The sequence below is a fragment of the Pyrgilauda ruficollis genome, unplaced genomic scaffold, assembly GCF_017590135.1.
Source record: "Pyrgilauda ruficollis isolate IOZ18807 unplaced genomic scaffold, ASM1759013v1 scaffold16, whole genome shotgun sequence".
In the NCBI taxonomy this organism is placed as follows: Eukaryota; Metazoa; Chordata; class Aves; order Passeriformes; family Passeridae; genus Pyrgilauda; species Pyrgilauda ruficollis.
Genome location: NW_024514764.1, coordinates 2,700,194 through 2,714,509, shown reverse-complemented (window position 1 = coordinate 2,714,509; position 14,316 = coordinate 2,700,194). Strand labels below are relative to the sequence as shown.

The 14,316-nt window shown below is 42.1% G+C and overlaps 1 protein-coding gene across 1 annotated transcript in view; it reads right to left on the bottom strand.

The window, feature by feature from the left end:
• Nucleotides 1–13,754, bottom strand: part of CARD11 (caspase recruitment domain family member 11) — a 44,927-nt gene extending 31,173 nt beyond the window's left edge. The window contains exon 1 of the mRNA XM_041462442.1: nucleotides 13,512–13,754. Within this exon, the coding sequence (XP_041318376.1) occupies nucleotides 13,512–13,524 (13 nt within the window). The 5' untranslated portion in view covers nucleotides 13,525–13,754. The remainder of the gene's footprint in view (nucleotides 1–13,511) is intronic.
• Nucleotides 13,755–14,316: the final 562 nt, after the last annotated feature.

Sequence of the window (14,316 nt, the reverse complement as noted above, 5' to 3'; positions counted from 1 at the left end):
ACTTCTGAGCATTCAAATCAAGATAATGGCACAGTAATTAAAATAAATAATTTACCACAGGACTTCAGTGCATCTGTTTTAAAGGATTTGCAAAGTAGCAGTGGAGAGTGGAGTGCCTGACATTTAATAAAGGCTTTAATCTACACATGCTCCGTCCTGTTCCGCATGGTGATGAGGAGGGCAGCAGAAATCGCTGTGCTAACGTAGTACAAATATGTTTATATAGCTGCCCTTCTGTTCTGGAGCACCAGCTACTGACACAAGCATTTCCTTTCAACTAACGTGTGCTAAAAGCCAAGATCTAAGAAAGAAGCTGCCAAGGCTCATGAGAATGCTGGTCCAACAAATGCCTCAGAAGTCATTACTAGGTCCCAGGTTAATTTTTTCTTTAGACTGACTCACTTTGTTTTTACAATTGATAATGAGATTTTTGTCAGGAGGAGGAGGTGGAGGCACAGCTGGGGGCAAGTCCTGTGTGTTTAGGAGGAGCCTTGAATTAAAAATTCAAGTTGCTCAAAGATGCAAATGGTTTGATGACAGTAGGTTAGGTCCCAGTAAATGTGTGCTTGAATTACAAAACCCAGCACATTCTTTGGTGCAGAGAGCCAGTGTTTGTGAGGAACCTCCACAGGCTGAGCTACACAGAAACCTGGTAAGGACAAAGGTTCATTAACTGGTACATAAGAAACCTGAACAACCCTGGCACAGACAGCCTGATTCTTATCAGTGCTGTTAACATTTCACTTCTATTAATACAAGTCACATCAGAAAGGGAGAAAGAATTGTAGCTCTGCCAAACAAAACTCCTACTTGGTCTGTTTCTTGAAAAAATTGTCACTTTCTACAAACTCTTACATTACAGAAGTTTAAAAAAATAACAGAGAGAACACTTTCCATCTAGTCAGATAATGACCCTCTGTAGGTGATACTCTCATCTCCAGGCAGTCAAAGGATAACACAGAATGCATTCGAGGAGAGGACTGCACTCACTTGAACAATCTCCAAATTCGGAAACAACTGACAGTAAATGTGTAGGACATTCTTAAAACAGAAAAGGTCACACTCCATTCTTGAATACTGTCAGATAATCTCACTGTAATTCACCATGGCCCAGGAAAGTTTGAAAATAATATTTCATATAGCAGGCTTTATAACATGGTAGGAAAATAAGATATAAACCTACACAGAGAATCATAGAATCATGGAATCTTCTGAGTTGGAAGGGACCCACTAGGGTCAGCCAGTCCAGTTCCTGGCCCTGCACAGACACCCCAACAATCCCACCCTGTGCCCCCCATGGCAGCATTGTCCAAAGCTCCTGGAGCTCTGGCAGCCTTGGGGCCATGGCCATTCCCTGGGGAGCCTGTTCAGTGCCTGATCAACACCTGGGCAAAGAACCTTATCCTGATATTTATGATAACCTCCCTTGACACAGCTCCAGCAGTTAAAGAATCCCACAGCTAGTAAAAACACACAAAACATAAAGAAAGAATAAATAAGAAGCAAACTCTGATAACTCTCCTTTTAAGATCAACCTTGACAAACTGCTCCAAACACATGAAAAACAATCCCCATGCAAACTGTTTACTGTTTCATAAGAGCAGCATGCACTGATTGTGATGAGAATATTATTTAGTTAAATATCTTAAATACTCTGCAAAGGTGCAATAGCTCCCATCCAGCTCTGAAAAACGTACCCATTTGTGTTTAACTTCTAATTTCCAACAATATATCCTGTTGGATCAAACACTGGCCAGTCTCCTAAAGGTGATGACTCCCATGGTTCACACATACATTTTCTCATTTAATGTAAATGCATAGGTTATGTAGATAGAACAGGGATCAACACCTTATTACTTTTTGTGACCTATTTGTAACCATTACTTTAAAATAGACTGATTTAAAAGAGCAGGCTGCCCTCCTGTAGCTCCTCTGTAGCTGGAACGATGTCATACATACCTTACACAACCAACACCTCACTGGAAAAAGTGAGCTGCACTCCTAGCCACAGTCTGCCACAGTCCTGGGTGCTCTGCTCATTGACCAAATCCTTCCACCTTGCTCAGAGCTGCAGAAACATCTCAGCCAGCAGCACTCAACACACACAGAGGACAACTGGATGCCATTTGTCGAGAAAAAGCCTACAATAAACCACAGCAGCCTGGTCTAGGAAGGGCAAACCCTCTCCAGGAATCAGAAGGAGCTTGATATTTTACTCCTTGTACACAGAAATTATTGTGCTTGTTTTATGAATAGATCTTCCCTGCTTGTGCTTTCTGGTCACGTCCTCTTGCTCTGTGCCCTCTCTCTTTTTTCACCAGTGTTGTGGGACTGTGACATGCAGCTCCGGAAACCTCCACCCACCACCCTCCCTCCCAGACTTACAGCCTATATATAGCAGGCAGAGAGGTGCTGGGGGCTGCCTCACTTCTCTTTTCTTCTGAACAGAGCTGAAAGTGGGTAACTTTCAAATGTGACACCACTGCTGAGGGAAGTCTTAGAGGAAGTGTTCTCACAGCCACGGGGAGCTCGGGGCTCTGAATGGAACAGCAAGGGCCTGAGGAGGACCTCAAACAGGTCCTTTTTTCCTGCAGAGATCCCAGCTGGGTTTCCTTAGCCATCCCCTGTCACCAAAGGCCTGCAATTAAGAGCAGGAAAGCAATCTCTGCAGAACAGAGAGACAATTCGCTCTCCGTCTTGCAGAAGGGCTCCTGTGAGTCACTTCTGTAGCAATCTAAAGGAAAAATGGTCTGTTTGTACATTGTCTGTCCATTATTTCTGTAGTGGTAATGTCTCCATGACCTTGTCTTGCTGTTTTGGGGAAGAGATAATGCCAAATACTTGGCAATTCTATATTTTCTATGTTCAAAGCACTGCAAGGAGGAATTAAGCATCTTCTGTTGCTCTCTCCATAACTAAGCCCATTGCTCTGATGATAGGGAATAAAATACTGTAAAGCTTTCATGCGGAAAATTTATCCCTAAAGAATTAACTAACCATGGGAAGAGACTAAACTCTGGTCTCATCAGGAGACTCTGACTGGTTCAGTTCATGGTTAATGTGTATTTTTTTTTTAAAGACCAAAGAAACAAAGTACTAAAACAGCAATAAATCTGACTATTTGTCTTCACCTAGTGTGGTTCTTGACCATGAGTCAAAGTAAAAAGAAGTATGAGAATTGTACTGAATTCTCTGCTGGCTGTGGAAATAAATATTTGTGAAAATAACAACTGCAAAGTGATGCCAGAATTACATTCCATCTGAGAGCATCCCAGCCTTTAAGGATGGGCAGCTGCAGTTTAAACATCTACAAAAACTACTACAAAAGCAAGATTTGCAGGATTATTTGCACCCAAACCCTGATTTTTAGATGTTTAACAGCACAAAGGGTGGTAACCAACTCAAAATCAGGGGAAGTTTGTTTTATTCTTCTAACTTATGCATTGAAGCACAACAATTCCTTAGCACAGGCTGACAGCAAAATCATTTGCAGAATGTGCAGAAAAAGCTTTGTTTTAAATGCAGTGTTGCATTTGTGGCTGAGGTGAGGTTACACACAAGATGAGCACAAGCAAACGGCTCCCACGCGTGAGGATTGATTTCCCCTATTTCTCATTCCTGCTGCAGGGCACAGCTCATAATTAGGGTCAGATTTTCTAAGAGCACAGGTGGTATTTAGGCATCAAAATAAATGCTCAGATTTTTTCCAGCCTTTCCTCGGAGTGTGGGATAAGGTAGTGTTATGAATCACAGGGCTGCTGAGCTTTAAGCACTTTTTAAAATCAGGGCTTCTGTACACACTTAAATTAAAGTTGAATGCTTTCAAAAATCTTCTCACAACTGGAACATTCTTCAAATTCTAGGTGTTGGAAAAATGGGCCTTTAAAGCTTTGTGAGACGCTAATTTTTACATGAATAGGGAATGGCTCCCTATAGCACCTATAAATCTGGCTGGCAGCAGTATTTAAGTAGATCTGGTTCTCTAGTGTTGTATAAACTCTGCAGCAGTGAACATTCCATGGGGAAGAAGGCAGATGCTGTGTGCCAGAGCTTACCTGTGTTAATTCTAAGCAGTGAAATAAATATTTTGCTAGCTAACAGGTGATGACAAACACTGCAGATGCATCAATCTCTTTTCAGCATATTGTGTCCAGCCACAACTGAGATTTTAAGAATTAAATGGAATTTTAAGCTTTGAACCCTCCGAAACATAATAAAAGAAGGGTTCTTTCTACATGACTTTCTATGAGGAACCAAAACAAATTTATTTTTCTTATGCTCAAAAGCTAATACAGTGTAGAAACTGTATGAGGTTTTAGATTAGACTCTCCTTTCATCATTAGTTGCTCTATTTATCTTTTTTTTTCAAAGCCGGTATGTTCAGCCTTGCAGAATCCATGCTGCTGACTCAGCTAACTGAGCCAAAACTCATAAAAATCTATTTAAAAAAGGTCCAATGATTTTATTTTCTAATCGTAAATATGAAATTTAATTAGCATCTCATTGCTAACGAAGTCACCATGGAAGACAAGACTGAGGAATCGGGCACAGGAGTGGAACATCAAGCATAAGACAAAGCAACTGTTATACAGGAGCCAGTTTAACTCCTGCTTTTCTCCATTCTTGTTTCAGATTTTTTAAGAATGATGGGCTGTTTTCACAGGTTTCCTTCACAGACAGCAAGGCTATTCTATCCTCTCTGTGGCAGTAATTACTCCATCATGATACCCCAGCATGCCAAATACCAATAACAACAGATAAGGTTCACTCTGGATTAGAAAAGGAAGCAAGGCAGAGCAAGTTGGATCTGAATTGAAAATCCTGTTTTGTCATAAGCTACTCAGGTCAGCAAGTGTTTCAAATCCTGTAAAAGCAATAGACTCATCAAATGAGAAAAGAGCTCTCATTATTCTCCAGGGTACTGCAAACATCAGAAAGATTAAAGGAATGTTTTTAAATGAAGCATATGGAGAATTAAAAAAGCCTCTTCAAGTAGGAATGTGTCCAACCTTTTCATTACTAGCAATTTTAGAAGCTGTGTCCCAGGCTGACATCAGCACTGAGGTCAGCACTGTTTGGTGGAATTCTGTCAGCTGGGAGCATCCTCTGCCACCTTCTCCCTGAGCTCTTGAGAGGTCAGGAGCTCTCGCTCTGGCTTCACCCTCCCAGGTGGGAGTTCCACGAGTGCCTGTCCCTGCAGAGCAGCACAGCCACCTGAGCTGAAGGCAGGGACAGGTGCCCTCCTGGTGCCCCACTGGGTGCCTTGGTGAGGGAGCACAGAACACAGAATTTCACAGGAGAGGGGACCACGTGGGCAAATGCTGTGGGACAGCTCTGCAAGGGCTGGGGAACTGCAGTAACCACAAAGCTGTGTGTGCTTTCTCCCCACACTCACACTGAAATTGTTCACAGCAATCAGTGTGGGAGGAAGTGTTTACAGGACCTTTCCTGAGAGCGACTAATCATTAATAATTCCTGGATTGCTAGAAGAGCTTCAGCAGTAACTCTGTGAGTGGGCAAGCCCTTTGGGTGCTCTCAATGACAACATTCTCTGGGGTAAAAAGCAGTTTATTAGCTGTGGTCCTGGTTACTTACATACCTCAAGACAGTTTCATATCACTGTAACACAGTCAGTCACTTGCAATAGCCAAGAGCCACACCCAGACTTGTTATCACCAAGACTGACTGGGGTAACACTGCCCATTTTATCAGCAGTGCTGGTGCTGAGGTGAGTGGTGGAGTTGAGGTGAGCTGAGCAAGGACCAACAGCTTTCTTCAAACAACACATGCACAGTCCCTGCTATCTTCAGTGGAGTGGTGATGGAAGTCTCTGTAAATGAGACTTAGTTCAAATTCCTGAAATAACTCTGTTTCTTTCTAGTATTTATGATGCCACTTATTCTAGCAAGGAAAAAAGAGGGAATTAAACTTTCTCACTCCACAGTTAGAGGGTCTGAAAAAGATAATTCTGCTAAAGCATATTTTTAAAGAACAAGGCAAGTTTAAAGCAGTGGCCATATGCTCCTTTTGGATTCTTATATGCAAACTTCTAGCACTTAGCCAAAAATGTTGCTGTTCCTTCTCAGGACAGAATGGTCCAGCTGGTGGCTCAGAATCCACATTCAACCACTCACTGGCTTTTCTCTGGAAGAAACAAGGATTGTTGGCTTCGGCAGCAGAAGCTGTTCAGTTTCTCTTGGGCTTGTGTAAGGCCAAATTCAAGGTAAAGCAAATTTCTGGTCTGAGGTTACAGAGTTTACTGCCTCCACATGAGGGGAGATGAGAGGTGGGCAGGAACCACTTCTAGACACAGACAGCATTTTGCAGAATGCCAGGATGTGGCATTTCCCAGCCCACAGAAGCTGATGCTCTGAGCTGCCACCCAGCACAGCAACCCCAACAACCCGGATTACTACAGCCAGCTGGGTGTGTGCAGCATTCTTCACGAGAGAAAAGAACTGGAAGAATAACCCAAATGAAAATCTGACTTTGTTTAGAGAGTTTAGAGCATGCTAAAGCACAATGGCCCGTCTGTTTCCAGGCAGGTTTGTTTTCATTTGCTGTGCTTTGTGCATTGCTTCACCTCCCTCTGTCACAAACTGGAGGTGAGTGATGCTTTCAGCTCTAACATCTGCTGGACAGAGAGGAGTTTGCCAGATGCCTTCTCTCACCTGATGGGACTCCCATGCATGGGCTGGGAATTAGAATCAGAGGGGACGAGGAAAGGAGATATTAAACAAGACAAGTGAGGGGAGTCAGACTGACAGGTCAGGCTGAGGGGAGGGAGGGCTTGGGATGTTCTGTGAGGACCAAAGGAGCGGTAACAAAACACCCTCTGCCTTTTCTCATGCTCTTTCCTCACCATATTTGAATGTTCAAATAATCCTTTCTACTGTTCAGTCCCTTTGTACAGACTCTACTTGAAGTGCTGATGGCATTGGCTATTTAACAGCCAAAATTTCTAAATACATTCAAGATTTCTAATACTATCCTGCTCAAGTAGCTTTGGAATTCTGCACTATTATCATGTTGCAATGATGCAGTTGCCATGAGTTTACATTTTTCTGCATTGCAGCACATAATACAAGGTATCAGGAGCTTGTCACTGAATCCACAGCCTTCAAAGGGGCATTCAAATTCTGATCACTTCTGCCTCAGACCAAGCATTTTCCAGTTGTTCCTTGCAGGTGGAATATTCTTCCTGATATTGTATTCTCACATAGCTTCTAAGGCCAATCTGGAGCCAGCCCTGCTCTCCCAGGTGTGCAGCCTTGCTGGGCAGTGATTCAGTGAAGGTGCTGCTGTCAATAGTGTTTAATCCAGCAAAACCGCCTGGATGCTGCTCTCAGTATGGGTATGGATGAGTCACAAAAACACCATTCTGCAGTGTAACACTCCATATGAAAATATTCAAGTATCACTGTTCCTTCAGGCCACAGACTTGCGGATTAAAAAACCCAACAGATTCAGCCTTTCCAGCCTTTCGGGAAATGTAAAATTCCTTCACTTTTTTTGAACAACTGAAGCAAGAGAAAAACACATTGTTTTAAATCCTGACAAAAAAAAAAAGTTTAGACATTTTTTGTTTCATACTACCCTGGTATCTTTCATGGCATAAATTGCTAAAAAAGAGGGAATAAAAGAAGGAAATTAAACCTTCTAAAATAAAACTTGCCAGTCTTGGGTCTTTCTGAAAAATATGTAACTGGAAATACAGGAATATGTTACTGGAGGGATGAAGCACACACAAAAGATTCTTAAGGAATTAAATGTTGGGACTTATCCTGACTTCCTTTGGCAGGAGCTGTGAAGGAGGGCTAGCAGTGTAAGAGCAGGGAACAATCTTAACCTAAGCTTGTTTTTTTTTCCTCAGGAAAAAATCAGCTCAGCAATACTAAAGAAGGTGGGAAAAATTGATGGAATTTTCTATTTTCAGTCACTGCAAATCATTAGTGAAAAGAGTTTGATGATCTCACTAACTACCTCATTATAAACTACAAAAACCATATGGAATGTAAACTACCTTCACATGGTGCTCAGAGACATGATTTAGTGCTGCACTTGGCAGTGCTGGGTTAACAGTTGGACTCAATGACCTTAAAGGTCTTTTCCAACCTAAATAATTCTGTGATTCAGAAAAAGCCAAGCAATGAGATGCAGGAAGCAGATGCTGGATAGACACTGTGACTTGTTCTTGTAAAAACCATGAAATTGCCACCAGGGAGGAAAGGTTCTTTTAAACAAAGACTCCATGCAATGGACCAGTTTGGTCAGCGAGTACTGCAGGTCACTGAATTGTTAAAAGCCAAAAGCCTTCAAATGATCTTACAAATGTGATAATTTTTCAGTTCATGATCAAAGTTTCAATCGCCATTTTCACTGCAGTTTGGAAATGTAATTGGTGTAAAAAGACTTGAAACACCCTTTGGGTGTTTTCCCAGTTTCATCAGGATTCTGAATCCCCAGAGGGAAATATTTGATAGCTGTCTTTATTAGTGTGTCAAATCTTGGAGGAACTTATTTTTGTGCTCAAATATATTAAATGTATGTAACAACCTATTAAGTACACTCAGACTGATTTCAAGTATAGGCACAGCCAGATTGGAGATGTTCCTACAAGTTTAGAGCTATAAAAATGAAGTGGAAACAATTCTTCAGCTGCTAATGACAACCATATATGTACTGCTACCATACAGCTTCTTCTGCATGCAGATGGGAAAAAAAATCCTTATCCCACTTTAAACAGAAACCTTATGCTAGAACTGAGCATCTCAATTACAACCTGAGGAAAAATTTCCAGTAAACACCCAGTGCTCAGAGGACCAGTGGGAATCCTTTCCTTGGCTACACTGAAGCTGATTCCTCCCCTGAACTCCAAAAACCAGGGCTAACTTGCAAATACCAAGTACCTGCGTGTAAGGCCAAGCTGGCCTCAGGGACCAAAACAAACACATCCCTTAATGCAACACCAAGTTACTTCACACAAAGAAATTCACTGAGGCAACAATTACTACAAATAACATCACACACACAGCTGTATATACATTTATCCTTTTGACAAAACCAGAATGTTACAGCATTTCATTTGACATTTCTGATAGATTTCCAGTGAGATTTGGAAAATTTCTTTCCTCTTTTTGAGCTGCTAAACAGATTCACTGAAGTAGACAGCATTAGAAAGTAATGCCCCATCTAGCCCTGAAGATAAAATAGTTTTTGCAGGACTCATATAGCAGGAATATTCTCCTCACCACATGTTCATCACTGGGAGCAAACAGTGAACAACATGTTGCCAATTTTAGGTGCTATTAGTAATGTGTGTTTTCTTTTTGTATATGAAAGCAAAAAGTTCTTGTGGAAGAGGTTTTACAGTGACTTCTGTGAGCCAGAGAGAAGTTTGGTAAGAGGATCCATGTTTACCCCTGAAAGAGTTTTCTACCAAGGTTCTTGACATAGAAACCAAGAAAGAAAGAAAGGATAAATAAGTGAAACCTGCAATTGCCTATTCCAGTAAGCACTTTGTCTCTCATGACCAATGAGTAAAGTGTAACCGTATGAGTTTTGTAAGAATGTATAAAAGCATGCTAAAAGCTATAATAAAGAGTTTGAAGCCGTTTGAAAATGGAGTGTGTTGCTCTATATTGTCTCCATCTCAACTACAACACTTACTCACTAGTAAAATGTTGTGTAGATCACTAAGCTTGGGGGTTCATGTTACTCACAAGCTATTGCCCTTCCTAGAGCCCAGATGAAGAGAGGTGTTTGAAATCAAAGTTCAGAGGAGGCTGTGCTTAACTCAGTCAGTGTGCAAACCTTACCAAGGGAATCCACTGCCCAGAGCTGGGACACTCTGTGACAGGGAAACTGGCAGAGCTGCTGTTCTGTCTAACTGCACTTTAAACAGCCTGGCACTGCATTCTCCTCTTGCCTGAGAGGAGCAGAAGTGAGAGGGTGATATAGGGAGAGAATACAGACTGAAGCAGCAGAGACAACGAAGCTTTTATCACTCATTGGATGTGTGCCACAGACACCAATTATATACATTTGACAGCAACCATTATAATTCCAGAGTCCTTGAACAAATCACAAGCAGAAAGGTTATCTTCCTGAAAATGTTCATTGCCATTAAATAAGTGACCCAGACTAGAGGATGAAGGCAGCACCTAAGAAAAAATTTGGGGGAAGGGGAAGGGTACAGATGGAGAATATTATTACATGTAGACCTGCAAAACCCCATCATTTGTTCTGAAAAAGGAATTGCAGATTCACTGCAGATACTGGATTGTAATATTCACTGCCGATACTGGATTACAGTGTTCTGCAAGTGCAAATCCTACAGACAGCAGTGGCAAAACAGGCAAGAGACAAATAATTTTTCTCTCATATCAGTGGTGAGACTTGACCAAACGTGGTGGGGTTTATGGTTTTACCCTTCAGTTTGAAAATCACAAGGCATACTTCCATATTTCTTTTAAAGTTTAGATTGCTGTGGAGGCTACTGCCAAAGAAAGCTGCCACAGGTCAAACTCCACCATCAGTTACACAACTTAATGACCATATCTAAGTGAAAGATTTGTATTTCATGAAAGATGCATTTCAATATCAAAGAAAGAGTTAAGCCATCTGCTAACAAGTGGGTAGCTAAGGATCTCGATAAATTTCATTTCTGTGAGCAATCATCCCATATATCTATCAGATGAAAACTTTCACCAAGCAACTGTACAGAAACCAAGGTCATTTGGTATATGGCATCCTGGTATCTTCAGCATATCCAGTTACTTGGGATTCACCCTTCTAGAGAAGGTCCAAATTGACTTTAATTGTAAAAGATACAGGCAGTCAGACAGCTCTTCCTTCTCCCCCACATTGAAAGTTTATTAAGAAAGTTTATTTAACTCTTAATTAAGAGTTAAATCTAATTGGAAGTAACCATTTGCATTAGAACAGGGAGTCAAACACATGATTCTGAATTTCTGTTCTGGGGTTGTCTCTCTTGATACAGAGGAGGATAGAAAGTTTCCAGGCTCTTTCCTGCTGAAATTTCTCCTCTGCCAGACACATGATTCAAGAAACTGGACACAGACACACACAAAAATAAAATTTCTGTCTCCTGGTCCCCTTGCAAATGTTACAACACACCTTTGAAAATATCCATTTTTAACTCAAAACAGGCAAACTATATGAAGCAAAAGAAAAGTGAGGGAGGGAGAGAGAGAGAAGAGGCATTGTCTGAGCCAATTTATGTATGGGAGCCTTTGCCCAGTAATAGGGGCAAAAAACACTGATGAAACAAGGCACAAAATCCAAAAGTTTTGTAGAATGACTCAAAGGAATACAAATGCTGTTACCATCACAAGATGAGTTGCAATAGAGTAAGAAAGAGTCATATTAGACCTGAGTGTATAAAATGAGCATCTCTTATTTTATTGTTCTAGGCTTGTGGGTTTTTTGCAAGATCCGAAAGGCAAAGATATTTTAATGTATCTGTTTCTGTATTCAGAAGAGAATGCTCACAGCTCAAAGGCCACAGTTTTCTAGCTCTGAATCAGAAAGGATATCTTATAATTGCAAACATAAAAATTTAAGCTCCTTTCACTCATAAGGAGATGGACAATTTCAGAGAGCCAGGCAGATTGCTAAGAGAATTCTCCCACATAATAATTCCCTTATTAATTCAACTGAGTTTAATAAGTGAACCTTATTCAGTTCCCAAAAGACCACACCAGAACATCCATAGAAATAAATCTTCAGTCTCAATAGTCCTGCTCAAGAAGGTGAGGGTAAAAAGCTTCATCAAAGAAATGCACTTATTTGTCATATCTGATTCAAAGCATACAAATTTAAGCAAGGATACCAGATATTGTCCTTGGATGCAGTTTTTAGCCATGTCTGATCTTGGTGACTCACCAATATGTCTGGTATAAAATACATGAGCTGTTTCTAGATCCTAGAAGCAGAGTTACTGCCACTACAGCATTGGGGATGAGAACTTCTACCTTTGGGACTTGGAGTCCCACAGGACTCAAAAGGACAAAAACTATGCCATTGTCAGATCAGAAATTCTGCTGTGGAGCAGGAATTCCAGAAGTTTATTGAGTTTCGTAAAAAGATTTATGAACAGTTAGAACTGTTTTTTACAGTTTTCCAAAGGCATTTTGCACTGTGCTCTCCCATTTTTCATCTACCTTCAGTCCCATCACTAAGCTCTTTCTCTGCTCAGAAAAGAGGAGCTCTGCAGAGGAAAGAGGAGCTGAGAGACTGCAATACTTCCTCTGGTTCCCCTGTAGGCTGGCAGCAGGGATCCTAAGGCAGTAGTGCAAGCCCAGCTGCATCAGCAGTTCCTCCCAGTTTGAATGCAATATAAAGATAAAAACAGATAGAGAAACCTGATGGAGAGTTGTGGTAAGGAGGTAGGAAGGAGTGGGATGGCAGAAAGAGAAGGGATAGAATACCCAAAGTCAGGGCAGGCTCTATTTGAGAGCGGAGAGGAAGACAAAGGAGTTACAGGTGTTAGCAAATGCTGTTTGTGAGACAGAAACAGAGAGACAGGATGACAGTGGTTATTTGTTGTGAATGACTAAATATGAGTCTGAGCATTGGAAGGAAGCTATGCAAGTGTAAAAGTCTCCTATTTCGGGATGCATCCCCAAAACTGTAAATATGTAAATCCTGCACATGTCCATGGAAGGGAGTAGGAGGACTAAGAGACATGTGTGTGCAAGGACAGCCCAGTGGAGAGGCAGCAGCTCTCACAAAAGGATCTTGCCAGGGCAGCAAACACAGGAGAGAGGGGATGGAGCAGGAAGCAGGAGTGCATGTGTGAAGCTGCAGGAACAACGGGAAAGGGGAACACAAGAGCAAGAAGGAACTGACAGAGGGGAGGGAGGGAGAGATTAAGAACTTGAGGGAGGATGTACAGTCTATTGCACAGGCACGAAAAGGCAGAGGGAAAGGAAAGGAATGAAGAAGGGAAATATTTGTCACACAGAAAATACACTTGATGGCATAAAAAAGGCATAAAAAGATGGTGAAAAAGATAATAATAAATCGAGAGGGTTGAGAATAGAAAAAGGAAGTGAGAAAAACAAATAAAAAGAGGAAGAAAACCAAGTAAGAAAGATTTTACTAGTTAACAGAAAGCATAAATCTCAGTGAAGAGATTTAAAGAAAGGGCTAGAGCACAACACACTGTGGGTAGAACCAGAAATACTCTGAAGACCAGTGCTGATGATAATTCCTTCATCTCCCCTCTCCAGACCTCCATATCAACTCTCTTTCCCAGTGCACATTTGCACCTCCAGCTACAGCCTCTTTGCCTCCCTCAACCCTGGGCTCCAAGGATCAGCACACACCGAGTACCAGACCTGAGCAGGGCAAGGAAAGCACAAATGGAACCATTTTCAAAGAACCTTTTGAATATCAATGCAAAAAAGGTGAAAGTGGAACTTTCAGTGATCAGAGCTGTGGTAGGCAGCAGGGAGGTGAGCTGCTCTGCCAGCTGCTCTCCTTACCTTGAGTGCTCATGAGTGACCGGCTGTCTGGCTGCAGCTGCTGCAGGCTGCACTCTCTACGTTGCCTCCATGCAATTGTCAGTGTCTCTCCAGGAGTCCTGGAGAGGTTATTTGTGCTCTGCAGCTGTTGAAAAGTAAAGGAAACACAAGGAGTTAAACACCCCCTGGCCCCCAAAGTACAAAAGTTTCAGGAGAATCAGGAATGAAGGAGGCTGGGGAACTGGTGGCAGAACGAGCAAAGAGCCACACAGAAAGTAAGAAAAAGTGTGTCAGAGACTGGGAGGGGCGGAGAAGGAAAATGCAAAGATCTGACAGGAAACCAGACCATAAATCTGCTTCGGGTTGAAAAAAATACATTTCTGCTCCCCAGCAATAGGGCCTGTTTGCAAATGACTCTGCAGGCAGGTGACAGCAGAGCCCAGGCAAGCAAATCAGGAGGCACTGCTGCCCCTTCCCCAGGAGGAGCAGTGGGCAGAGGTGGCAGCACAAACGCCCGGCTCAGGCACAAGAAGCAGCCTCTCTGCACTGCCTCACTTCCAGCTGCACACACTTCCAGGGCATGTTTTCCTGGGGCACAAGGGGATGTGCTTAATGCTAGTCTGGCTGGTGCTGTGCCTCTCCCAGCACAGGGCAGCAGCCCTGGTGTCTCAGGGCACTTTGTGGGAGAAAGCAGGTGGGAGAGAAAAAAGAATGAAGGAAGTGAAAAAAAACAGTTTCAAGAACAACAGTTCCAGGTAGAAGGAGTTCTGGGTTTTCCCAAGATTTCAAAGGTTTTTCATTAAAGCATCTATTTTATTAATAGCTC